We start from the raw sequence: 26,524 nt of genomic DNA on the forward strand, positions 1-26,524 counted from the left end.
TTTTAAAAACTTAGAGCAACTTTTTGATAACATCTTACTAAGAAAATGGCCTCATAGGCGATGTATATAGCCATAAAAGCTGCTCTTACCAGCAAATGTTGGCCGAACTTCTGGATCCGCCTCCCAGCATTGCTTCATGATGCTGATAATCTCCTCTGGGCAGTACTCAATGATGTCTTCCACATTTGGTCTGTTCCCAGATTTAATGCAGATTATCAACTGCTGCTCACAGATAGCATCTATAAAGCAAAGAGCAATTTAAGTTGACTTTTTCTCAGGTCCTAAATGTCTCAGGCAGGAAGATCGCAGGGTTTGGACAAGGCTGGATGTCTCTCTGCCTGGGGTGTGTTTTCAGTAGGGCTGTCTCATTCCTTAGGGGCAGAATGACCCTCTGACATGGTCCACCGCCCAGATGATCAAACAACATCTTAACCTCTGGAGATGAAAGACAGAATTCACACCAAAGAGGTCTCCTGGTAGAACAAATAGAATATGTAACTAAAACCAATGGCATACTTCAGATTTTACTATAAAGACAAATAAGGTACGGCTCTTACCTGTAAGGAGCTCAGTTTATTGAGAGTAACATAAAATATAGAGTGATAATTGCTATTTAAAAAGCAAGCACAAAGGTTTCTGCTAACACAACCATGACTAGAGGGTCAGAGAAGGATTTGCTGAGTCTAGAAACATAAGTGGGATTTATCCATGTAAAGAATCAGGAAGGAGGACTCAGAGAGGAGGATTCTGGGCTAGGGAAGCAGGATATGAATAGACTGGAAGTCCCCCAAATCATAATGTAGCCCAGGAATTATGAGTAGCTCACCATAACTGGGCAAAATGACTAAAGAAAGACAGGTAAGGAATGAGGCTAGAGAAAGATGGAAAAGCTAAATCAGAGAGGGCTTTGTATTCCATATTGAAGAATTTGAACTTTATCCTGAAGGCCCAGTGAGCCTTGGAAAGATTTCAAAAATATGAGTGAGATGGTCATACTTGCCTTTTAGGACAACCAGCGTGGCTGAAGTGTGAATGGGGAATGGCATGAGCAGCCATCAGCAGAAATACGGAGGGTCTGAACTACATAGAGTCTGGTGGGGATAGAGAGAAGTGGATGGATTCAAGATGTAGCCTGAATCACATATAATCTTGAGTTCATAGGTTTAAATGTGTGATTGCATGTGGGAGACAAGAGGCAAAGCTAAGACTTAGACGTGAAATGCTTCTGGCCCAACAAGTAGGTAGGGTACAGGGGGTGGGAGGAGAGAGGGTGATGCCATTTTCTGAACATGAGAAGAGCAGAGCCAAGTGGACTACACAGAGAACATGTAGATGAATCTGTTTGAGGGCATGTTGCTTTGGGGTTCCTCTGGTATGTGTAATAGATACAACAGATAAGTGGATATCCAGGCCAGGGCTCTAGATAAGAGATTTGAGAGGCCTTGGCAAAGTGGTGATCATTAAACCAGAGGAGCCAATAATCACCCAAGAAAAAGGGACCAGGAAATGTCCAGTAATTTAGGCACTTAACAAACTGAAGAATGAGTACTGTATCTTCTCCTGCATGAATGTCTTTCTTATCTTTTTATTCTTAATTCCAATTAAAGTGCCCATAGTAAGTACTGAAAAGATATAATTCTTATCTATTTGCTTGTTTGTCTATTTATTTATTTAGAGTGTGAGTGTACACAGGGGAGGGGCAGAGAGAGAAGGGACAGAGAGAATCCCAATCAGGGATCCCTAACAGCACAGAGCCCCAACACAGGGCTGGATCTCACGAATCATGAGATCATGACCTGAGATGTAGAATCTCCAGAGTTAGAAGCTTAACCAACTGGGCCATCCAGGTGCCCTGAAAAGAAGTAATTCTTGAGTGAAGGAGCAAGCGAATGAATGAAAGTATGAGGCATGTCTCCTAAGCAGAAGCAAGCAAGCTTTCCTGTCCAGGAAAAATCCTGGAATTCTACAATACCTCCCAAGCTCAGATACATAATCAAGGCTCCTATTTGTCCTGTGATCCCTGATTCCTAAACTGAGATTAATCATTCATTCACCACAAATGTACTGAACACCAACTGTGTTCCAGGCACTGTGTGTGTAGAGACTGGGGAAATAGCACTGACTCAATCAGATACCATCCCAGCCCTGGTATAGCTTATGGTCTAGTAGGTAAAAAGACGTTATAAATCTTAACTGATGTCATTGAAGGCCACTATTTCACTCAGCAGTTTTGATTAACACACAGATTCTACTCCTCTATAAACATCTTACTTTCATATGGCTCCTTATTCGCAAATATTGCCCAAAGTACTATGCCAAAGCTGTATACATCTGACTTCTCTGAGGGTTTTGCGTTGATGTCATTCAGATGCTCAGGGGCCATGTAGCAGAGGGTTCCACCATTTTTCTCAGGGGCGCTATTATTCATTTTTCTCTGCTCATTATTTTCTTCTTTAGTCAGTTTACTCCACGTCTTAAAGGAAGCCACGCCAAGATCAGCTATCTGCAAGAGATCAAGCCAATGGGAGTGTTCTGTGAAAGCTATAAGCAAATCAGACTTGTCTTTAACTCTGGGGCTTATCTAATAGATGCAAGGTATAGTGAATTTCCTGAAGTGGTTACACTAGATAGGCTTAAAACAGCTACTTCTGAACAGACTCACAGAAATTTTGTGTCTCTTCAGCCATCTAAGAAAATCTCCCCTAAGAAATGCTCATGTGAAATTCTGGTATCTCAATTCTTATGCAATAAACCCAGGGAATTTGCTAGTAGGGTTGGGGGAGGGGGAGGAAAGAGGAAAAGCAGAAGTCATTTCTGACATGAACTACAGTAAAACATGTTTATTCTAATTCCTCATTTACTCTGCATATTTTTTTCAACGACTTCTGGGGCTAGGAATACAAGGTATTTTCTTCCCAGCAGATTTGTAGAGCAGATGGTGAGTAGGTACTGCACCTTCAATTTTCCCCAACGGTGTTCCAAAGCCCATGGATGCGAGAGTCTAAGGATTCCAAAGACACTGAGGAAAAGGATGGTAGTGTTACTTGTTTTCAGTTGGTAGCCTGAACCTAAGAGATGACAGGATGGGAAGGAGGAGAAAAACAGACAAGAAAGCAAAGAGAAAAATACAAAGGTCAGACACAGAACGAAGAGGGAGATGGCCGGATAAAATTACAGAACCACACGGTTAAGAAGAAATCAAAGGTGACAGTTTTACTTTTGCCTCTAGGAATCCAAGCATATAGGTATGAATTCCAGCACGGGATTATCTAAAATCCAGAGATTCTAACATAAGAGATACATTAGAGGTAAGTTATTATTGTAAAGAAGGAACCTTCCTTTAAAGTCGTAGGATTAAAAATCTGTCCAAGATTAGAAGGAAGTGTTAGAAGCACAATCTTGTAGTAGAAGGATGCCTGCATAAGCAGTTCCTGAGTTCTCCCCCAAAAGCTGCTTCCCCTTTCAGATTCTCGCGCTTGGATTCCTGTTGCCAAAGCCAATTAGACGTGATGTTCCATCTAGTTAAATCTTGCTCTTGAGTGAACAAAAGGAAAATCCTTTCCCTTTGTTCCCTTTACTACAATGGAAAAAGTTAGAATTTAAAAAAAAAAAAAACTGATACAAAATATAGATTAAAGTCAGTAAATAAATAAATAATATGGACTCCATCAAGTCCGTATCTTTCTTTTCAATCCTTGGCAGAACCTTCCAGCACCACCACCACCAGTTATAAGCTGAGTGAGATCTTCCTTTAAGGTCTACCATGTGAAAAAATGGATCTATAGTGGAGAATTAAAACTAAAATCACCCCAATCTTCTAGAAACCTTTAGATTATGATTTACCTTAATGTGAAAGTCATCATCAACGAGGATATTTTCAGGCTTTAGGTCCTTGTGTATTACTCCTTCTCCATGTAAGTAGCACATTCCTTCAATGGTTTCCATAATTATCCTTCCTTTTACAGAAAGGGGGATACTGATCTAAAACAGTGATAGTTAAGTCTATGAAATGGAAAGGTAATCAAACAGGCCAAACCGACTGTTTCATTCAAGAGTACTGGGGTCTGAACCTTAGAACAGACAGATCTTCCTTGACATATAATGGGGTTACATCCCAAACCCATCATAAGTTAAAAATATCGTTAAATTGAATATGTGTTTAAACTAACCTAGTGAACATCATAGCTTAGCCTAGCCTATCTTAAAAATGCTCAGAACACTTATATTAGCCCTCGTTGGGCAAAATCTTGAACACAAAGCCCATCTTATAACAAAACATTGAACATCTCATGTAACTGACTGAATACGAAATGGCAAGTGAGAAACAGAATCGCTGTGTGACTAACCAGATGGTTGTGAGCATATCGGCTGTTTACCTGTGATCACATAGCTGACTGGGAGGTGCGGCTCATGGCCACTGCCCACCATCATAAGACAGGCTGGTACTGTGCGTCACTGGCCCAGGAAAAGATCCAAATTCAAAATTCAAAGTATCATTTCCAATGAATGCCTATTGCTCTGACTGTCATAAAGTCAAAAAATTGGTAAGTCCAACTATCATAAGTTGGGGACCATCTGCAGTTACCAGGATTCCTTCTATTATGCTGTTCAGCACTGCTGTCATTTTAAAAGAAGTCCCCTTTTAAAGAAAGATCTCATCCCAGGTGCTAAGGGTACTAATGTTGTGCTCTGTCACGTAAAAATAAAACATTCATGCCAATATGGCAATATACTAAAATGCTGTAAAATTAAGCTCCTTGAGAGCAAAACATCACCACCACCACCACCACCATCATCATCATCATTCTAGAATGCATCCTGACTATCTGGCATGGTGCCTGGAATGTTTGTTGAATGATGGGTAAATAAATAAACAAAAAACAAGTATTTTTCTATAGTACATTAATATGTGCTACTATATATTAAATAGGTGAACAGTGTCACAGAAATGTGTAGATGAACATTGAGAAAAAAAGAATATAAGAGAACATGCTCACACTTATTACAAATATGTAAAGACTAATCTATGGGATAACATGATGTTAAAACAATGCTGAAGTGGGTTTAGTATCTATTTGGTGATTTGGTATCATCTATTTTAGATCTTTGTAAATTCTCTAGTCACTCTTACTTACGACTGTATTCTAGTTGTATAAATATCAACATTAATACAGACAACTCCAATTTCTATTATGGCAGCTAAACATTAGTTTTGCTAAACAATGAAAAACGCAAACTGTTTCTATGTGTGTGTACATGTATATGTGCACCGTCTCTAGTTTACAAACAAGGCTGTTTAGGCTGATTCCTAAAAATTTAGATATATGTTGGTTGTTGGTAAACAGGAAAAAAATTTAAATGATGGAAGTTAGATTCCCAAGTCAACCCCCCAAATCATATTTAAAACCCACAATGGAGATGAATTAGTCACCTGATCACCAGCATACAAAAAATAGCCAGAGATTTTCCTTTCTTCCTTGATATACCTTTGGACTTAGGAAAAAGTTCTGAGCAAGGAAAGGAAAGACCTTCTCATTCCCCCTCCTGATTTTCTCCCTCATGTCCTCTTGAGTTCCCTCTGGAGCCCAAACTAGTCTACCTTATCTTTGCCTGATCCGGGAGAATGCCCCCTTGTCCCAAAAGATTTACCTCCCAATCAAAATGACTATTTACTTCATGCAGCAGCTGATCTTACCCAGTTTTGGGGAGAAGAGCAATCTGATCAAATTATAACACAATGTGTATAGGTGAACCTCTCTTACCACTTCCCACAGGTATCTGTGAGAGATGTCTGGGACTTAAAAGAATTGAAGAACAGACATAATTTTGGGCAGATGTAGGGTTGGGGGGAGAAGACAGGAAAAGGGGGAACATCTGCCCTAAAGAAAACCACATCCCACCACTGTCTCATGCAATCTACGCTTTGGCCAAATCCAGTTATTTGTAAGTTTCCCAGATATGGCATACTCTCATTCCTTTGCACATGCCATTGTCTCTGCCTGGAACCCTTATTCCCTAATTATCTGCTTGTCATTCGGGCTTTGGCCCAAGCATCCTCCTGGAATCCCTTCCTATTTATCACACACTAAAGTGACTGCTGCTCCTTTGTGTTCCCACAGCACACTAAGGAGGATGTCTATCAAAACACAATTGCACCATACTGTTCACTTCCTTATCTGTCCCTTTTATGTGTGTCATATTTGCTATTGCTTCTTGATTAACTAGCACAAGGCCTTGCTCTTACTAGGTAAATAAACTCAGGGCACCTGGGTGGCTCAGTCGGTTAAGTGTCTGACTCTTGTTTTCGCCTCAGGTCATAATCTGATGGTCGTGAGATCAAGTTCAGCGTGAAGACTGCTTGGGATTCTCTCTCTCTCTCTCTCTCTCTCTCTCTCCCCCTCCCTTCTTCCCTCCCTCTTCCACTGCCCTTCTCCCCTGAGCTCTCTCTCAAAACAAACAAAAACAAAACAAAATGAAACACCTTTAGAAAAATAAACTCTATGGGGTGCCTGGATGGCTCAGTTGGTTAAGCACAGGATTTGGACTCAGGTCATGATCTCATGGCTTGTGGGTTTGAGTCCCATGTCAGGCTCTGTGCTGACAGTGTGGATGAAGCCTGCTTCGGATTCTGTGTCTGCCTCTCTCTGCCCCTCCCCTGCTAGTGCTCTGTGTCTCTCTCTCTCAAAAATAAATAAACATTAAAAAAAAATTTTTAACAGATAAACTCTACAAAATGTTTTATCAACGTGATTTGGTTTTCATAAATCAATTTTTATTTTCCTATTTTAAGTCTTACTTATCCAGTGTTGTTGCCTCTAGTGTTCTATATTTAGCCTGTAAGTTTCTTAAATGGTATCAAAGGGCAATCATCAATATCCCATCTCCACACACAGTTATTGAGAGTGTACATCCTTTAACCAATCAGTCAGTGTTTACTGTTACCTATTAGGCATATACTTCACATCATGAAGACAGTGCTTGTCCCTGAACAGTGGATGCTCGGGTGGCTGACAAAAGCCTACTATAAGACTAAGACATGGGTGGGGGGGACCTCCCCAGGTGAGGGGTACAGACAGCTGTCTGCAAGGATTGACGGGAAGGCAAGACCACCTTCTGGGGCAGGGAAAGTCCAGGATGTTTTAACAAGGGGACTGACTTCAGAAAATCCAAAGTATCTAGCCACTCACACAAGGGTTATTTGACACCAACAAGCTACAAAAGAACACAGTGGCAATAACCATCACAGACAGGCAGCCCCCGAGCCGCTGTGCCTGTACGGTGCACAGCAAAGCCCTCTTTACCTCCGCTTTCAGAACGTGCATCAGGTTGCCCTTTTCCATGTACTCCATCACCAGGGAGTAGTTTCCTTCTTCTAAGATGACACCCAGGAGCTTCACCACCCGATTATGTCTCAGCCTGTGCATCATCCTGCCCTCCTCAAGGAGGGACTCATTGTACCTGCGGGAGAGAAAGGTGCTGTTAAGATGGGCACAGTTAGTGCCCTTGTCCTTGTTCCCCCAAGAAACACAGCATATGGCTCCAATGCATCACATCACATAGGCTTGTGTTGGTACTTGTGCATGTACTGATCCCTTCTGGGTCCAGGCTACAAGCTTCCAGAGGCAGAGGCGTTTCCTGCCCATCTTCATATTTCTCCTTCCCAGTTACAGGCAGTGAGTGCTCAAGAGACAGTAGGTCAATAACGAATGAATGCAAAGGAAATGAAGAGCAGCAAGGAGAAGCAGCCTGAGAAAAGGGCTGCGTTGGACAGGATAATTAAAAATGCAGCCTCTCTTGGGGCGCCTGGATGGCTCAGTTAAGCGTCTGACTTGGGCTCAGGTCATGAACTCATGGTTCATGAGAGCCCCGCGTCAGGCTCCGTGCTGATAGCTCAGAGCCTGGAACCTGCTTTGGATTCTGTGTCTCCATCTCTCTTTCTGTCTCCCCCCCACTCACGTTCTGTCTCTCTCTCTCTCTCTCTCAAAAATAAACATTAAAAAAAATAAGGCAGCCTCTCTTGGTAACCACTCTGGCAGGAACAAAGGGAGGTAAAACAAGTCCACCAGTTGCTTTAAAGAGAGGGCTTCTGGAACTTCTAATTAATAGGCTACTTCCCCCACCCCCAGACTTAGGGCTGGTCCTTACCAAAATGGTGAAGCAAGTATTTAAGTCTATCTCAAGGACCCCTCCCCATTTTCTTCTCATTGCCTCCCTCATTACCCTTAATCTCCTTCCCCTTCTTTATTTCCTTCTCTTTGTCTTTCATCATTTATTACTGCAAGCTTTTTGCTAACCAGCCTCAGAATCCTCATCAGTGGCACAGGGAGAATAATAATAACCAGCTTTCAGGGTTATCTGACATAAAGCCCACACGCTGATATGCCACAGTCTGTCTCATTCTAAAGCCTGGGCCATGGCATATCCACTGCCTTGGTATCCTCCACGGTAACTCTTCCCATGGCCAGACTGTAATTTGGCCCACCCACCTCTGATCCCAACTCACTCAGTACGCTTGGGGCCTGTGTACACCTTTTTCAGGATTACGAGTCCATGGGATCTGTGTAAACACAAAGACACCTTTCCAAAGCCCCCGCTGTCAAGATGCTCCTTCTCCAAAAAGTCACTAGATTTCATCTTAATGTCATCCAAGGACATGTCTGGTTTCCTTGTGAATCCTCAGAATGTCCAAAAATGCACCACTTTTTCCCCCTTCGGAGATGTGCCCTGTAAGAAAGACAAAAAGACATCTTAGTGCACAAAGTCATTATTCAAAAAACATATGAAATTCTACCATATGTTCGGAGGAATCACAGAAAACCACATTTTTTTACTTTAAAAGATTGTTTTATTGACCAATATTGGAACAAAAAATGATGAGTGATGACAAAGCCTTTATATTATAGGTTATTTTTTTTTTTTTTTTTAATTTTTTTTTTTTTCAACGTTTTTTATTTATTTTTGGGACAGAGAGAGACAGAGCATGAACGGGGGAGGGGCAGAGAGAGAGGGAGACACAGAATCGGAAACAGGCTCCAGGCTCCGGGCCATCAGCCCAGAGCCCGACGCGGGGCTCGAACTCACGGACCGCGAGATCGTGACCTGGCTGAAGTCGGACGCTTAACCGACTGCGCCACCCAGGCGCCCCTATAGGTTATTTTTTTGTAAAGGGAGAAACATTGTGTTTTGCCATTAAAAGACAAGAGACATATATACGGACAGACATGTGTATCCATAGCCTCCTAATGGGTCTCCCTGATTCTATCCCTATTCCTCTACTCTCAGCACAGCAGCCAGAAGGATCCTTTTACAAATGTAAACTAAATTGTGTTACTTCTAAAACCCTCCACACACTCAGGGTAAGACCAAATTCCTTACCATGACCTACAGAACCCTCCAAGAGCCTGCCCCTGCCTACCTCTCTTCCTCTTGCTTATTCGACTCTGGCCACACTGGCTTTGTTTCTGTGTCTTGAACTTGCCATGTTCTTTCTCTTCTGAGGACCTTGGCATTTACTCTTTCCTCTGGTTGGAGTGCTCTTCCCTGGATATTTTGCATGATTTGCTCTCTCCTCAAAAAGTCCGTCACTGGCCTCCTGGCCTAAAGTAAGCTCCTTCTGTCAATATATATTTACTTTTTAACCTAGTTCCACTTTTGTAGCAATTATCATTATCTGAAATAGCCTCATTTATATGTTTACTTTCAAGGGGTCAGTCTCCTCTACTGTAATATAACTTCCATGAAGGTAGAAATTTTTGTCTGTTTTGCTCATTGTTGTATTTTCACCACTTAGAACACACTCATTACACAATATGCATATTTATATTTATATTAATATTGAATCAATAACTAATTTATTATTATATTTCAAAACACTATTGCTTTTAGGAGCAGGAACCATGCCTATTTTCCTTCAGAATTTTAGCCCCAGTGCCTTGAAGGCTGCTTAGGATATAACAGATGCTCGATAAACATGTTTGAACTAAACAAGGTCATACGCATAGATACATGGATTAAATGGACCCCCAACTTATTTTAAACACTGCTGAGCCCTTTCTGAAATGATAAACACTCCAAAAAGCACCCAGAAATTAAAATAAACTTTATCTACAAAGGTTAAATCTTTAGCTAATGTACAAATGTGATCTGTTCCTCCACTCTACCTTTGGCTACCTCTTTGATTTTTCCAACCTAAAACTAATCATTTACCAAGTCAGACAGTTCGTATTTTTGGATTCACCCACTCCTTTCCATGCCCACAGACATTCTCCTAATAAAGGCTTTCATTGCCTCTTGTCCAGACTTTTACAGAAAACTTCTAATAAGTCTCCTTCTCTCCTAGCCATCCAACATACAGGATGCCAGATTAATCTTATGAGAGTTCATATTTAGTCATATAATTCAAAAACTCTAGACCTACAAGGTTTGTGTGGCCCTGTATAACTGAACCCTGTCTACCAAATTAAGCATAGACTTCTCACCCTCACATTTAAAGCTCTTACTGGTATTCTACCAATCTCATATATATACACACCACATCTTCTTTATTCATTCATCAGTCGATGGACATTTGGGCTTTTTCCATAATTAGGCTATTGTTGATAGTGCTGCTACAAACACTGGGATGCATGCATGTTCCCCTTCGAATCTGTATTTTATCCTCTGGACAAATACCTAGTAGTGCAATTGCTGGTTCATAGGGTAGTTCTATTTTTAACTTTTTGAGGAACCTCTGTACTGTTTTCCAGCATGGCTGTACCAGTTTGCATTCCCATCAGCAGTACAAAAGGGTTCCCCTTTCTCTGCATCCCTGCCAACATCTGTTGTTTCCTGAGTTGTTAATTTTAGCCATTCTGACAGGTGTGAGGTGGTATCTCATTGTGGTTTTTATTTGTATTTCCCTGAGGATGAGTGATGTTGAGCATCTTTTCATGTGAAAACCACAATTTGTATTCCTTTAGACTTCCATTTCTGGCAACATGGAGGACTAGAAAAATTTTAAAACCCTCCTGCTGCAAACGACCTATGTGTGTTGGATAGCATAACACAAATATACACTCAAATGCATAGGTAGGCCCATGGAAAGGAAAATAACTCCAGGGACTAAAAAAGAACAGGGCACTGGCCGCAGGGCAATGACCCACATGGTGGCTGCTACAGACTGAATGTTTGTGTCTGCCCCAAACTTCATTTGTTGAAGCTCTAACTCCATTGTGATAATATTAGGAGGTGGGGTCTTTGGGAGGTAATTGGGCCATTAAAGTGGAGACCTCATGAATGAGATCAGGGTCCTTATAAAAGATATGAGAGTTCTCACTCTCTCTCTCTCCACTACATGAAGATGCGTCCTATGTCCCCAAAGACTAGTATGATGTTCACAGCAGCTTTATTCATGTTATCCCCAAACTGGAAACAGTTATGCATCAATAGGAAATGGATTTTTAAAAAAGGATTGTAGGGGTGCCTGGGTGGCTCAGTCAGTTGAGCGTCCAACCTTGCCTCAGGTCATGATCTTGTGGTTTGTGAGTTTGAGCCCTGCGTCAGCTCTGTCTGTGCTGACAGCTCAGAGCCTGGAGCCTGCTTCAGATTCCGTGTCTCCCTCTCTCTCTGCTCCTCCCCAGCTCACACTCTGTCTCTCTCTCTCTCAAAAATAAATAAAGATAAAAAAAATTTTTTTAAGGATTGTATATTCATACTATGGATTACTACTCAGTAATAAAAAGCAATGAACTACTAATACACACAGCAATGTGAATGAGTCACAAAACATGGTAAGTAAAAGGAGGCTTGTATAAAAGAATACATACTGTATAATTCCATCTATATTAAGTTCTGGAACAAGGTAATCTACACTGGAAAAGGAACACTGGTTGCCCACGGGCAGGGGGAGGACTGAATGGTTTGGGGCATGAGGAAACTTTGTGGGTGATGGTAATGTTCTGTCATCTCATTGGGGGTTAGGGTTACACACGCATAAGCATTTGTCAATACTCAGTAAATATACTCTAGGTAAATCTTACAACAAAAGAAAAATCTGTAAACATACTGAAGTCTATCTTGTTAATGAAGTGCATGCTGAAAAAAGTGTACTGGTATCTGCAATTTACTTTGCAGACAAACTGGTGGGTAGAAAGAGTGGTAAATAGCTGGTCTGTGATAGCGCAGGCAGAATAAAATAATATTCATGGTAGACACACGAGAGTTCAGTGTAAAATTTTTTTTAATTTGTTTCTACATTTCTATTTTTACTAATTTTTCCCATATATTCCTCACCCAGTTTCTAATAGTACAGATAACAAAACTAAGAAACCAAATTTGTACATTACTATTAACTAAACACCCTACTTGATTAACTCATTTTTTTTTTTTTTTAACTAATGACATTTTTCTGTTCCAGGATCCAATCCAGAATACCACATTGCTTTTTGTAGCTCTTGATTTTTTAATTTTTTAAAAATCTTTTGACCCCCTTCACCCATTTCTCCCAGCCCCTGCCTTTGGCAACCCCAATCTGTTCTCTCTATCTATGATCTTCTTTTCCTTCTTCTTCTTCTTCTTTTTTTTCTTTTTTAAGATTCCACATATAAGTGAGATCATACGGTATTTGTGTTGCTGACACTTCACTTAGCATAATGCCCTCAAGGTCCATCCATGTTGTTACAAAGGGCAGGATTTCCTTCTTTTTTATGACTGAATAATGATGAGAATAATAAGAAGAAAAAGATATAGATATATAGATATATAGATATATCTATATATCTATAGATATCTATAGATATCTATAGATATATATGTGTATGTCACATCTTATTTATCCATCCATCTATTGATGGACTTTTAGGCTATTTCCATACCTTGGCTATTGCAATTGATGCTGCTATGAACATGGGACTGCATATGTCTTTTTGAGTTAGTGTTTTTGTTTTCTTTTATTTTTTAATTTTTTAATGTTTATTTTTGAGAAACAGAGAGAGAAACAGAGTGTGAGTGGGGGAGGAGTAGAGAGAAAGGGAGACACAGGATCTGAAGCAGGCTCCAGGGTCTCAGCTGTCAGCACAGAGCCCAACATGGGGCTCAAACCCACAAACCATGAGATCATGACCTGAGCCAAAGTCAGACATTTAACCAACTGAGCCACCCTGGTGTCCTTGTTTTTGTTTTGAGTAAATACCCAGAAGTGGAATTACTGGATCAAATGGTAGTTCTGTTTTTAATTTTTTGAGAAAGCTCCATACTGTTTTCCATAATGACTACACGTCACATTCGCACCAACAGTCCACAAGGGTTCCCTTTTCTCCACATCCTTGTCAACACTTGTTATCTTGTCTGTATGGTAACAGCAGTTCTAACAGGTAGGAGGTTATATTCCTTTGTGGTTTTAACTTGCATTTCCCTGATGATGAGTGATGCTGATCTTTCATTTACTGGTTGTCTGTCTGTATGTCTTCTTTGGAAAAATGTCTATTCAGATCTTCTGCCCATGTTTTAGTGGATTTTTTTTTTTTTTTTGCTATGAAGTTGTTATGCATTCTTTATATATTTGGGATATCAAGCTTTTAAGATACATGATTTGCAAATATTGATTTCCATTCTGTAGGTTGCCTTTTCATTTTGTTGACAGTTTTCCTTTGCTGTGAAGAAGGCTTCTAGTTTGATGTAGTCCAAGTTGTTTATTTTTGCTTTTGTTGCTTTCACTTGTGTCAGATTCAAAAAGTCACTGCCAGGACCTATGTCAAGCAGCTTATTGCCTATGGTTTCTTCTATAAGTTGTATGGTTTCAGATGTTATATTCAAGTCTTTAATCCATTTCAAGTTAATTTTTTTGTATGGTATAAGATAGTGGTCAGTTTCATTCTTTTGTATTTGGCTATACAATTTTCCCAGCATGATTTATTGAGCAGATTGTCCTTTTCCCATTGTATATTCTTGTCTCATTTGTTGCAGATTAATTGGCCATACAGGTGTGAGTTTATTTCTGGGTTTTCTATTCTGTTCCATTGATCAGTCTCTTTTTATGCCAATGCCACACTATTTTAATTACTATGGCTTTGTAATAGAGTCTGAAATCAGAAGCACGATGCCTCCAGCTTTATTTTTTCTGGAGATTGCTTTGCTGATTCAGGGTCTTTTGTGGGTCAATATACATTTTAGGGTTGCCTGTTCCATTTCTGTGAAAACTAACATTGGAATTTTAATAGAGATTGAATTAAATCTGTATATTACTTTGGGTAGTACAGACATTTTAACGTTATTAGTTCTTCCAATGAGCATGGAACATCTCTCCACTTATATCTTCTTCATTTTCTTTCCAAAATATCTTATAGTTTTCAGTACACAGATTTTTCAGCTCCTCAGTTAAATTTATTCCTAGGCATTTTTTAATTTTTTTTTAACATCTATTCATTTTTGAGAAACAGAGCACAAGTAGGGGTGGGGCAGAGAGAGAGACACAGAATCTGAAGCAGGCTCCAGGCTTTAAGCTGTCAACACAGAACTTGATGTGGATCTCGAACTCACAAACCATGAGATCATAACCTGAGTGGAAGTGGAACACTTAACTGAGCCACCCAGGTGACCCCCCTAGGCACTTTTTTTTCTTTTTGATGCAATTGAAAAACAGAACTGTTTTCTTAATTACTCTTTGATAGTTCATTATTAGTGTCTATAAATGCAACAGATTTTTTTATATTGATTTTGTATCCTACAACATTACTGAATTCATTTATTACTTCTAACAGTTTTTTTATGGAATCCTCATGGTTTCCCATAGATAATATCATGTCTTCTGTAAATAGTGACAGCTTTGCTTTTTCCTTTCCAATTCGGATGCTTTTATTTCTTTTTCTTACCTAATTGCTGTGGCTAGTGCTTCCAATATCATGTTGAATAAAAGTGGCAAGTTTGGGCATCCTTGTCCTATTCCTGATCTTAGACAAAAAGCTTTCAGCTTTTCACCATTGAATATTATGTTAGCTGTGGGTGTAAAATCTTTTTAACTTTACACTTTGAAATTTTTCATAATAGAATATTGTGAGGCAGAGAATTTAAAAAAAAATTACCTCAGGTGTTTCTGAAAATGCCTAGGCTGATGGTGGTCTTGTATAGTGGCCTGTGGTCATCTGCTTCAGGTTACCATCTACACCTTGTACAAAGGCTGTGGGTAGACCATGCCACCCCCAGAAAGCTCACATAGCAGCACAGTAGACAACACTATTTCTATAACATAAGACATCCCCAAACAAGAGGAAGCACCCTCTGGAAAGATGCACATCTATCAGGTAGACAGGGAGTGGGGGAGGCTACCTAAATAAAGGGCATGAAGACCAGGGGTAGAGGGTGGTGATGGAGCTGGGGCAGGCATAGAAGGAGAGGTAGCAGAGCCATAAATGCTGTGGAAAGAGCACAGACCTTTCTCTTGTGAGTATGAACTCTAGCTCTAAAATTTGTTAGTCCCGTGACTTGGGTAACTTACATAAGCCTCAATTTCCTCATTTCTGAAAGGAAAACACATTTCCTACTTTATGATTTTGGCTATGATTGGCCCAGCCGCCCACATTTATCCATATTTAACCCGTTTCGGTGGGTTTTGAGAATGCCAGGGTGCAGCTGAGATCCTCTGCTCAGCAGTGTTCTACTGACCCATCCCTTTAAGAATGGTAGAGTGGGAGGAGACAGAGTAATTTGTTCCACTCTCCCCTATAACCCTCTTAGGGCATATTCTTCTCCTGGCTCATCCTATTCATCCTTCAGGTCTCAGTGAAATGTCATTTCCTCAAGGAAGCCATCCTAGGTCTTCCCATTAGACATTTTCACAGCACCTTTTACTTCTCCCTTGAAACAGTTAAGACAGCTCTAATTTGAGAATTATTTCTAATTAATTTCACAGAAGGCAGGAAACTACCTTGCACACCGTCTGCAATGTCTAGGACAAAACCTAGCATATGGCAGTTGATCATTAAATGGATGATTATTTTTTAAAAAGAACTATTTAATTGTCCAAAAATAAAAGATACAGTTAAATGAATTACAGGACATTCATAAGATGGACTGTTACATAATCATTCAAAATTACAGGTAAAAATAAAAAATCTATACATACAGGTAGATGTATAGATATATAGATACACATACAGAAAAAAAAGACAACAAAAGACATCAACATGTTAGCAAGGATTATATCTGGATAGAAGGGTGATTTTTACTTTCTTCTGTACACTTACATTTTCCAAATTTCCTTCAATAAACATGAAATACATATATAACAACATGTATTTATTTTAATTTTTTAGTGTTTATTTATTTTTGAGAGAGACAGAGGGTGTGAGCAGGGGAGGGGAAGAAAGAGAGACACACACACATATCCAAAGCAAGCTCCAGACTCTGAGCTGTCAGCACAGAACCCGACGTGGGGCTCGAACTCATGGGCTGTAAAATCATGAGCTGAGCAGAAGTCAGACACTCAACCAACTGAGCCACCCAGGCGCCCCCAATAAAATGTATTTCTTAAAGAGAATAATTCCTTCACTCAGTATTTCTTTAATTAAATCAGAGCTGCTGAGATAGATTATTTACAAGGATGTTCCTGGCAACATTACATAGAATGTCAAAAGCATACAAAACAATTTACACACACAGAAGACAGAATAAATTATGGCACATCCATACTCTGAAATATATCTAGCAGTTTTCAAAAATAATGTATATGAATATTTAATAACCTTTAAAAAAAAAAAAAGGCTCAGGGTGCCTGGGTGGCTCAGTCATTTGAGCATCTGACTTCGGCTCAGGTCATGATCTCATGGTGAGTTCAAGCCCCACATCGGGCTCTGTACTGACAGCTCAAAGCCTGGAGCCTGCTTTGGATTCTGTGTGCCCCTGCCTGCCCCCTCCCCCCCCACCCTGCACCCCTCCCCTACTTTGTGCTCTGTCTCGCTCTGTCTCTGAAAAATAAATGTTAAAAAAAATTTTTTTAATAAAAATTTTTTTTTAAAAAAGGCTCACAGAGTAAAGAAACAGGAAGGAATTATTAACCCTGAAATATGCCATTTGGGTATAAGATTTCAACTTCTTTTGAGTTCTACTAGCTCTCTCTCCTTCAGCCAAGATCTTGTCTCCTCAAATTTGCCAGAACCAACTAGGATTTGCAGTGCCTCCTGCAAGCATGATGAATCTTAGGGGAAGGAGGCCTCCAGGTGATTCCACCGCCCTTTGTGAGGCCGGCTCCAGACCCAAGTCAGTTCTCCTTCCAGTCTTGCAGTTTGTTGGTTTGGTCTGGTCTTACTTAATCCTGTGCACCTCTTGCATGGTTTCCAGGGATTTCTTTTGTTTTCACTGTTGTTGGGGTTTTTTCCTCCTTTTTTTCCATGGAACAATTCAACTTTATAAGCACTGAATATCTTAGAAAGGTCTTGTGAGTAGTTTAGATACCCAAGAGTCACAAAAACACTGAATGGAGGCAGGTAGAAAACCACATTATAAGGCCATGTTACAGAGTAACTAATGAAAGCACACTGCCCTCTTACATCACCTGATGATAACTAACTTCAACTAATAATGTAATTATGTCCATTTTAATGGAATTTCTTACTGTTTTTTTCATAAACAGATGTTAATTCACGGACTCAGGAAAGCAAATTTTGTCCACTGAGATTAACTGAAAATTTCAAGGAATTTCACAAATTTCTAAAATTTCTCCTAAAGCAAAATAAATCTATATATATTTATATGAAAATACTCATATTCTGTACTCAATTTTGTCCCTCACTAAAACTGGGGGAAATACAAATAAATAATAAATAATAATGCCAAAAACAAAGGCAGAATTAATTCATGATATTAACAGGCAGGACAGTGATCACTATGACAGAAGATAGGAGACAGTGAACCTCTTACTTCAGAATCATGGCAATGTTCTTTTTTTTTTTTTTTTTTTGGTTTGATGTTTGATCTTATTTATTTGTTCCTCTTATAACAATCTCATTTTTGACTAGACTCAGGCTTTGAGGTAGAACCTCTCAGAGAAGTCAGCCTCTCTTGGCAATCTGTTCCTGGTGTTTTTCTTTGGCCTCCTTCATTCTCTTGGCCAAAAGTTTAGCATATTCTGCAGCCTCTTCCTTGTTTTTCTTCATGCACTCTTTCTTAAAGCAATGCGCCTACGTTTGTGTTGAAGGACATGTGGAGTAACAAGACACTGAACCTTGGGTGTTTGGTTCGAAGTTTCTTACCTTCTTTGTTTAGGGGCTTTCTCACAACATACTGGCAGACATCATCTTCTTTCAAGAGATTGAAAAGCTTGCGGATTCTGCTAGCTCTCTTGGGCCCCAGGGGATGAGGCACAGTAGTATCAGTAAGTCCAGGAATATCCTTCTCCCCTTTTTTCACAATGTTCAAGTTGAGAACACTGAGATTGGCATCCACAATGCAACCCCGAACAGATTTGTGCTTTCTTTCTCCAGTCCTCCGTGGTCGGTAGCAGGAATGCCCCTTACTCAGCAGCAGGCAGACACAGCCATGGGTCAAAACACCCTGCTTCATGGGGAAGCCTTGTTTGTCATTGCCACCACTGATCTGGACCATGTAACCCTTCCATTCTTCCCCTAAAGCCTCAGCAGCAACTTCTGTGGCCATTCGCTTCTCATAAAAGGTACGAAGTCTGCATTCATCGTCCACCTCAATGAGTTTCTGGCAGCCAATAGCTGGGAAAGAGATGTTTGGCTTCATCGTGAGGGTGCCTTGGCAATGTTCTTTTTCTTAATCTGTGTAATGTTCACTTTGTGATACTTCATAGAGCTGTTCAGTTATGAAATGTCCACTTCACATTTAATGTTACACTTTAATAAAAAAAAGTTTTAAAAAGAGGCGCCTGGTGGATCAGTTGGTTGAGCATCAGACTTCGGCTCAGGTCATGATCTGGGGATTCATGAGTTTAAGCCCTGCATCGGGCTGTATGCTGACAGCTCAGAGCTCAGAGCTCAGAGCCTGGAGCCTGCTTCAGATTCTGTGTCTCCCTTTCTTTCTGCTTCTTCCCCCGCTCATTCTCCGTCTCTCAGAAATAAATAAAAAACGTTAAAAAAATTTTTTTTAAGTTTTAAAAAGACTTAAAAATACTCATATTTACCTTTCAGTGGTAGAAGACTATTTTTTAAAAATTTTTCAATGATGACCATACATAAAGAGTCAGAAAATGTCAGCTGCTTACCTATCATTGCCCCCCTCTTCCCTGCTAATAGAACTCTGATTTTACTCAAGTATCCAACATGGACTTCTCTAATGTTCTTATAATTTTATTTTTTTTTTTAAATTTTTTTTTTTTTTTTAACGTTTATTTATTTTTCAGACAGAGAGAGACACAGCATGAACGGGGGAGGGGCAGAGAGAGAAGGAAACACAGAATCGGAAGCAGGCTCCAGGCTCTGAGCCATCAGCCCAGAGCCCGACGCGGGGCTCGAACCCACGGACCGCGAGATCGTGACCCGAGCCGAAGTCGGACGCTTAACCGACTGAGCCACCCAGGCGCCCCTGTTCTTATAATTTTAACAGCTTAATGTCTTGCCCCAGATAAACAAGAGCCCTGAGTAAGGAAGAACCAAATGAAAAGCAAAGGACAAGACTGAAAGTGTTTAACCAAGTATTATCACGTACATTAGCACATTATGACCCCATGAGTACGTTTTATTCTTATCATTCCAATTTAGAAATAAACAAACTAAAATCTGGAGTTAAATGACTCACCTAAAGTGGCAGATCCTGGAACTGAACTTTCATTTCTTCATTCAAACCTCCACCATCAATTCACTAACACGTGCTACTTCTCTAGATAGTAAACTATACTCTTTCTTAAAATTCCATGCAAAAACCTAATATTGTAGCCTTGTTCACCTATATTAAATGAGTATGTTACAGTCAGAAATAGGGAAAACACAGATTAAATTTTTAGAACATAAAATATGTGATTCAAAATCAATACTCTACAGGCTGATGGAATCATTTTTGCCAGAGTACAACATCCAACCAAAGCACAGGAATCCACATATATTTTTTCAAATTCCAGATCATATTTGTGGTATTGATATATTATGGATTAATAAGCACCACATAATAGTTTGCCATTTTGGAAGTTGATATTTAAGGCATTTTTCTTAACCTCATTAATATTCACATTCTTAAAAGTGTAACATATCTCTGGTGCTCAATATAGTACAGACAGAGGAAAATGAAAATTAAAGTTAATCACTATTGCTGTTTTATTAGCAATAATAATGACACATCCTAAATTTTAAATAAACCTGGTCTTCACTTTTTGTGTTTAGAAGAGCTGCGGTTTTCAACATTAAAAAAAATTTTTTTTTAATTTATTTTCAGAGAGGGAAAGCAGGAGCAGAAAGAGGGGCAGAAAGAGAGGGACAGAGAAAATCCCAAGCAGGATCCACACTGTCACTGCAGAGTCGGACAGCGGAAGGCAAGAGGAGCTTGATCTGGATCTCACCAACTCTTAGATCATGACCTGAGCTGAAATGAAGAGTTGGATGCTTAACCCACTGCGCCACCCAGGCTCCCCCATTTTTCACTTTTTTTAAAAAAAACTTTTTTTAATGTTTATTACTTATTTTTGAGAGAGAGAGAGAGAGAGAGAGAGAGAAAGCACAAGCGGGGGAGGGGTAGAGAGAGAGGGAGACACAGAATCTGAAGAAGGCTCCAAGGCTCTGAGCTGTCAACACAGAACCCAATGCGGGACTCACACCCACATACTGTGAGATCATGATCTGAGCAGAAGTCGGATGCTTAACCCACTGAGCCACCCAGGCGCCCCTCTACATTTTTACTTGATCACAATTTCCTCCTTACTCTGTCACCTATCTATTTACCAAAGGACTTCAGAAGAGTGGTTGAATGTAACAGCCTCAGGCTTTGCCCAAGATAAACAGGAGCTCTGGACAAGGAAGAGCCAAAGATCAGCAAGAAATAAAGAAGTAACTGCTCCTCCTCCAATCCCTGAGGTTTTGTCAAATGCTTAGGAAAGGAGGTTGTAGCTTAACCTCTTCAAAATCCTGAAGAGATTCTGCAGTACTTCGTAAAAGCAAACTTGCCATGACTACCTAAGAGGTCTCCTAAGGTTATGATATTCGTCCCTTTTGTCGCTATGGCAGTTGGCCCTTCTTTTCCATTTACCAGCTCACGTCTAAGATTATTCGGAAATGCTTTTGATGATCTCTGCAACCAGCGCAGCCCCAAGGGCAAGAGTAAAAGGGTTGGTAAGCAGTCCCACCCTGGGACAGCTACGTAATCCTATAGTGACCAGAGCATGCACCACTGTACCTTAAGGATACTGCAATAAAAAACCATCAACGCTACAAAATGATAGCAACAACGCAACGCCACACCGTCATCCTGGCCCGAGGGCATGTTTCCGCCCTTGTACCGAGTACATCTGATGAAAAAGGCGCAGAGCCTTTGACAATTCTGCACAGGACCCCAGAAAATTCCGCGGGCCCTGCCCACCACCCAATTTCAGGGAATACGGAAGGCTTGCAAACAGCTCTACTTCCTCGACAGCCGCGAGCTCCGCCCACCACCCGACAGGCCCACTCACAGTTCGACTTCCTGTGCACGCCGACCCCGCCCGCCGCCCGCCGGCCTAATCAGGAAGCCCCGCCCCCGCCTGCAAGCCTGTGGCCAAAGAACCTGGATGTGGCAGCCGCTCCTTCCGCGCAGACGCACCCAGACTTAATTTACTTTCGTTTCCGCGGCAAATTTCCCGAGGCCTGGGTAAGGGAAGAAGCGGCGGTGGGAGACTCCGGAATTACTCCGACGTCGCGACAATCTAGCCGGGGCGAGCAGGGAGCCGACGCCCGAGCCTGACAGAGGTGGTCACCGGGGACAAAGCCCGTCAGACTCGGGGAGGCCGGGTCGCGGAGTGGCTCGCCGCGCCCGGCTCCGTGGGCCCCGCTGGTCAGCGCGCGTCTTGCCGCGCGGCCCCGGCTCCCTCGCCCCAGCGGGACAGCGGGCTCGCGCACCTGGAGATGTAGGCTCGGCAGGACCGCCGTGCTCCTGCAGGCTAGGTCCGGTGTCCGCGCCCTCTGCGTGTCACTTAAGTGCGCTGGGACCGGCGAGAGGGCGTGGACTGCTCGCTCCGCCTCCGCGGGCTCCAAAGCCGTGTAGGAGGAGAGCGCCCGCCCCGCAGCCAACTGGCCTTGCCCCCAGATTTTAAATCCCGGAGTTGTCACCCTGAGAATCTTGGCTTTTAAAGTCGGTGGGAAGCCAAAAGAGGAAATGTCACCTAGTCATAGAAACCTCCGCGGTCGGGGAGGGGCAGCTTGGCCTAGGGGTAAAAGCACTACACCGCTCCTTCCAACTCCCACTCTGAGCTCTGCGGGTTATCGGCGCTACAGCCTTAGGCAAATTACCATTCTCTTATCTCCCTCCACACGTGAAGTGTGGATAATAAAATCCTCTCTGTGGTGGAAGAAATGTGATACTTATCTTGCAGCCTTTTAGAATGGTGATCACGCAAAATGGGAAGTGCTATAATAGAAAGCAATTATTCATAGCTATGATTACATGTAAAAAGATACACAGTTGACCGTTGAAGAACAGGAGTTTGAACTATGGGGGTACCGCTTATAGGTGGATTTTTTTCCCCAATAAATACAATAGAGTACTGTAAATATTTTCCTCATATTTTGAACATTTACATTTACCTAGATTATTGTAAGAATACAATATATAACACGTAAAATATATGTTAAATAGACTGTTAGTAAAGCGTCTAGTCAGCAGTAGGTTGTTAGTAAAGTTTTGGGGGGAGTCAAAAGTTATATGTGGATTTTCAACTGTGGGGTTAGGGGTGCCCCTAACCTCTGCATTCAAGGGTCAAATGCATTCTTCAAGAGAACGGGAAGTCACAGATTGGGAGAAAGTATTTGCAAAGAACATCTGATAAAGGATTGTTATCCAAAATATCCTAAAAACTCAACAATAAAAGGAGTAACCCCATTAGAAAATGGGCAAAAGATCTGAACAGACACCTCACCATACAGATGGCAAATAAGCACATGAAAAGGTCCTCAACATTGTAGGTCATTAGGGAATTGCAAATTTAAAACAACAATGAAATACCACTGCATACCTATTGGAATGGCTAAAATCTAAAACACTGAGAATACATGTGGGTGAGGATGTGGTGCAACAGGAATTCTCATTCATTGTTGCTGTGAGCACAAATTGGTAGAGCCACTTAGGAAGAAAGGTGGGCATTAGAAAACTGAAAATAATCCTATTATATGATCCAGAAACCCCATACCTTAGTATTTACCCAAAAAAGTTGAATGCTTATATTTACACAAAAATCTGACATGAATGTTTATAGCACATTTATTCCTAATTGCCAAAACTTGAAGGCAACCAAGATGTTCTTCTTGGTATGTGAATGTACAAAAACACTGGTCCATCTATACAATGGAATGTTACTCAGCACTAAAAAAAAAAAAAAAAAAAAAGGCATCAAGCCATGAAAAGGAATGGAAGAACCTTAAATGATTATTTATTTCTAACTGAAAGCCAATCTGAAAAAGCTACATCTGATTCCAACTATATGACATTCTGGAGATGGCAAAAGTATGGAGTCAGTGGGAAAAAAAATCAGTGGTTGTCAGATTTGTAGGGAGGTGGAGCACAGAGGATTTTTAGGGCAGGGAAACTATTCTGTATAATGTTGTAATGATGAATACATTATACATTGTCAAAACCCACAAATGTGCAACACAAAGAGTGAGACCAGATGTGAATGGGACTTTGCTTGATAATGTGTCAGTGTTGGTTGATTGATTGTAACAAATGTACCGCACTGGTGCAGGATGTTCATAGTGGGAAAGGCTGTGTGTTTGGGGTTGGGAGGCAGGTAGGATATGTGAGAGTATTCTCTTTCCACTCAATTTTGCTTTGAAACTAAAACTGTTAAAAAATTTTCTTTATTTTAAAAATATGTATATATACGGGGTACCTGTTCATTCACAAACATTTCTGACTAATGTATGGTAAGCAGGTACCAGCTACAAAAATATCTGATGGTAGATACAAGTGATACAAAAAGGCACTCATTCATTCAATAAATACTTGCACAGCACCTGTTCCAGACACTAAAGACTCAGTTGTGAATAAATCAAAAATACCTACCCATGTGGAGCTTACATGCTAGTGAAGGCACTCATTCATTCAATAAATACTTGCACAGCACCTGTTCCAGACACTAAAGACTCAGTTGTGAAGAAATCAAAAATGCCTACCCGTGTGGAGCTTACATGCTAGTGAGGAAGATGAATGAATGAATGAATGAGGAAACTATGTAGTATGTTAGTGGGTGGTAAGTGCTAAGAGAAAAAAGCACCGATGTTAGATAGGAGATGTGCATGTATGTATGGGGAGTGTATCACAGTATTAGATGGATGGCTGGTTGTAAAGGTAATATTTGAGTGAATAACTAAAGGAAGTGAGGGATGAAGCCATGAGGATATTTTGGGGAGAGGAAGCAATGAGGTATTTTGGGGAAAAGCAAGGACAAAGGCTCAGAGATGGGGGCACGGCAAGGAGGTGCCTGTGGAAGGAGCAAGAAAGTAGTAATAGAGGATGAGGTCAGAAAAGTTAGGCGGGAGCAGGGAGATCATGTGAGGCTTTGTAGGTGATTTAGAGAAGTTTGCCTCTTACTCCGAATTAGGGAGTCATTGAAAGATTTTGTGCAGAAGAGAAGCATGTTCTAAATTATCTTATATTGGGATCATTTTGGATGCTGAGTTGAAAATACACTAAAAGGGGGGCGCCTGGGTGGCGCAGTCGGTTAAGTGTCCGACTTCAGCCAGGTCACGATCTCGCGGTCCGTGAGTTCGAGCCCCGCGTCAGGCTCTGGGCTGATGGCTCGGAGCCTGGAGCCTGCTTCCGACTCTGTGTCTCCCTCTCTCTCTGCCCCTCGCCCGTTCATGCTATGTCTCTCTCTGTCCCAAAAATAAATTAAAAACGTTGAAAAAAAAAATTAAAAAAAAAAATACACTAAAAGGAACAAGAACAAAGTAGGAAGACAAGTTTGGAGGTTATTACAGGAATGTTGACAAGATAAGTAAGGATGGCTTCAATGAGAGTGATAGCAATGGGGATATCAAGGAATTGTCAGATTCTGGGTAAAATATGAAGGTGGAAGTGATGATTAGCTTGTAGATCAGAAACTGGATGTAAGAAATGAAGAAACCAGAAGTTTTCTGTTCTCAGTGTAATTGGAAGGACAGAGTTGCTGATGGAGAAGGGAAAGAGTAGTGTCAAAGCACATTTGTGGAAATATGAGGAGCTCTAAACATGTTAAAATTTGAGATGGTCTATTAAACATCCAGGTGAGATGTCAAGTAGGCAGGTGGATATATGAGTATGGAGTTCAGGGAAGAAGTACAGATGGGAAATATAAATTAGAATGTTATCAACACATGGATGGTATCTAGAACTAAGGCAAGATCTTCAAGGGAGGGAATGTTGATAGAAAAGAGAAGAGATCTGAGGAATGAGCCCTGAGGTCCTACAATTTTTAGATGTTGATGAGATGAAGAGGAGCCACTAAGAAAGTAGAGGGAAACCAGGTCAGGGGGGGATCCTTAAGAGAGTGATCAGTTGTTCCAATTGCTGCTAATAAGTCAAGTAAGATGTGGCCTGAGTCACATTAGTTAGTTACTTGTGGCTAAGTCACATTAGTTGTGGCTAATAAGTCAAGTAAAATGTGTTCACCATTGGATTCGAAAACATGGAAATTGTCAATGGGCACGATAATGTAAGTTTTAGTGGTATGGTGTGAGAGCAAAAGCAAGTTTGGAGTAGATTCAAGGAAAAGTTGGAGGAGATGAAGAGAAAAATGAGAGACAGTATAGTTAGGTCTTTAAAGAATTTTTCAGAAAAAGGTAATGAACTTAATAGGGTAGTCCCTTAGAGAGACAACTGTTACATAAAAATGGGAACATTATCTAGTGAGGGTAATGATAGAGGTATGTGCCAGGTTCTATGGCAACCAGAGAAAGTTCCACTTGATTGTAATTCTACTCTAGAGCAAAAGAATCAGGAAAAACTTCACAAAGGAAGTCACATTTAGGTTGAATCACAAAATATGAGTACAGAACTTTGTATTCTGGTTTTTACAGAACATCCAGAATGAACCCTTCCATTGAAAACAATAATGGAAAATGGGCAAAATATATAAAATGACTTAAGGTATTAGAGAGTTAATTTCCTTCCTTTTTCACTGAGGGTATTTCTAATTTTGTGCAAAGGATAATAGAACCTAAGCAGAAAGTAGCAGTGTCGCTGAGGACATCAGAGTTTGGAACTTGAAGAGCAAAGTCTCAGAAAGGAGGGAACTATAAAAAAAGTGACCCCAAAATTATCCAAAGATGTTACACTCCAGTGATTGGCTGATGACTAAACCATGCATATGTAGGAACAGAATCCAAGAAACCCAGCAGGCAAGAGCAGACCAGAGGCAAAAAAGCTGAGCAGGATTTTC

At 40.7% G+C, this 26,524-nt stretch overlaps 1 protein-coding gene and 1 pseudogene across 7 annotated transcripts in view; both read right to left on the reverse strand.

The window, feature by feature from the left end:
• The window catches only part of RIPK1 (receptor interacting serine/threonine kinase 1), a 74,318-nt gene that overhangs the window by 18,679 nt on the left and 29,115 nt on the right, over positions 1–26,524 (reverse strand). Inside the window, exons 1-6 of one of the 7 annotated variants that reach the window (XM_058733170.1) lie at positions 22,011–22,118; positions 8,504–8,724; positions 7,302–7,458; positions 3,844–3,981; positions 2,272–2,503; positions 90–239 (exon numbers count right to left, since the gene is read on the reverse strand). In XM_058733170.1, coding sequence (XP_058589153.1) covers positions 90–239; positions 2,272–2,503; positions 3,844–3,981; positions 7,302–7,458; positions 8,504–8,655 — 829 coding nt within the window. In that variant the 5' untranslated portion in view covers positions 8,656–8,724; positions 22,011–22,118. Of the gene's footprint in view, positions 1–89; positions 240–2,271; positions 2,504–2,955; positions 3,649–3,843; positions 3,982–7,301; positions 7,459–8,503; positions 8,725–21,670; positions 22,119–26,524 lie in introns of those variants that run through there. The other 6 variants (XM_058733173.1, XM_058733172.1, XM_058733169.1 and 3 more) reach the window with 6 other exon arrangements.
• On the reverse strand, positions 17,908–22,107 carry LOC131513868 (small ribosomal subunit protein eS6-like; annotated as a pseudogene).

This window comes from Neofelis nebulosa, chromosome 6, assembly GCF_028018385.1.
Source record: "Neofelis nebulosa isolate mNeoNeb1 chromosome 6, mNeoNeb1.pri, whole genome shotgun sequence".
NCBI lineage: Eukaryota > Metazoa > Chordata > Mammalia > Carnivora > Felidae > Neofelis > Neofelis nebulosa.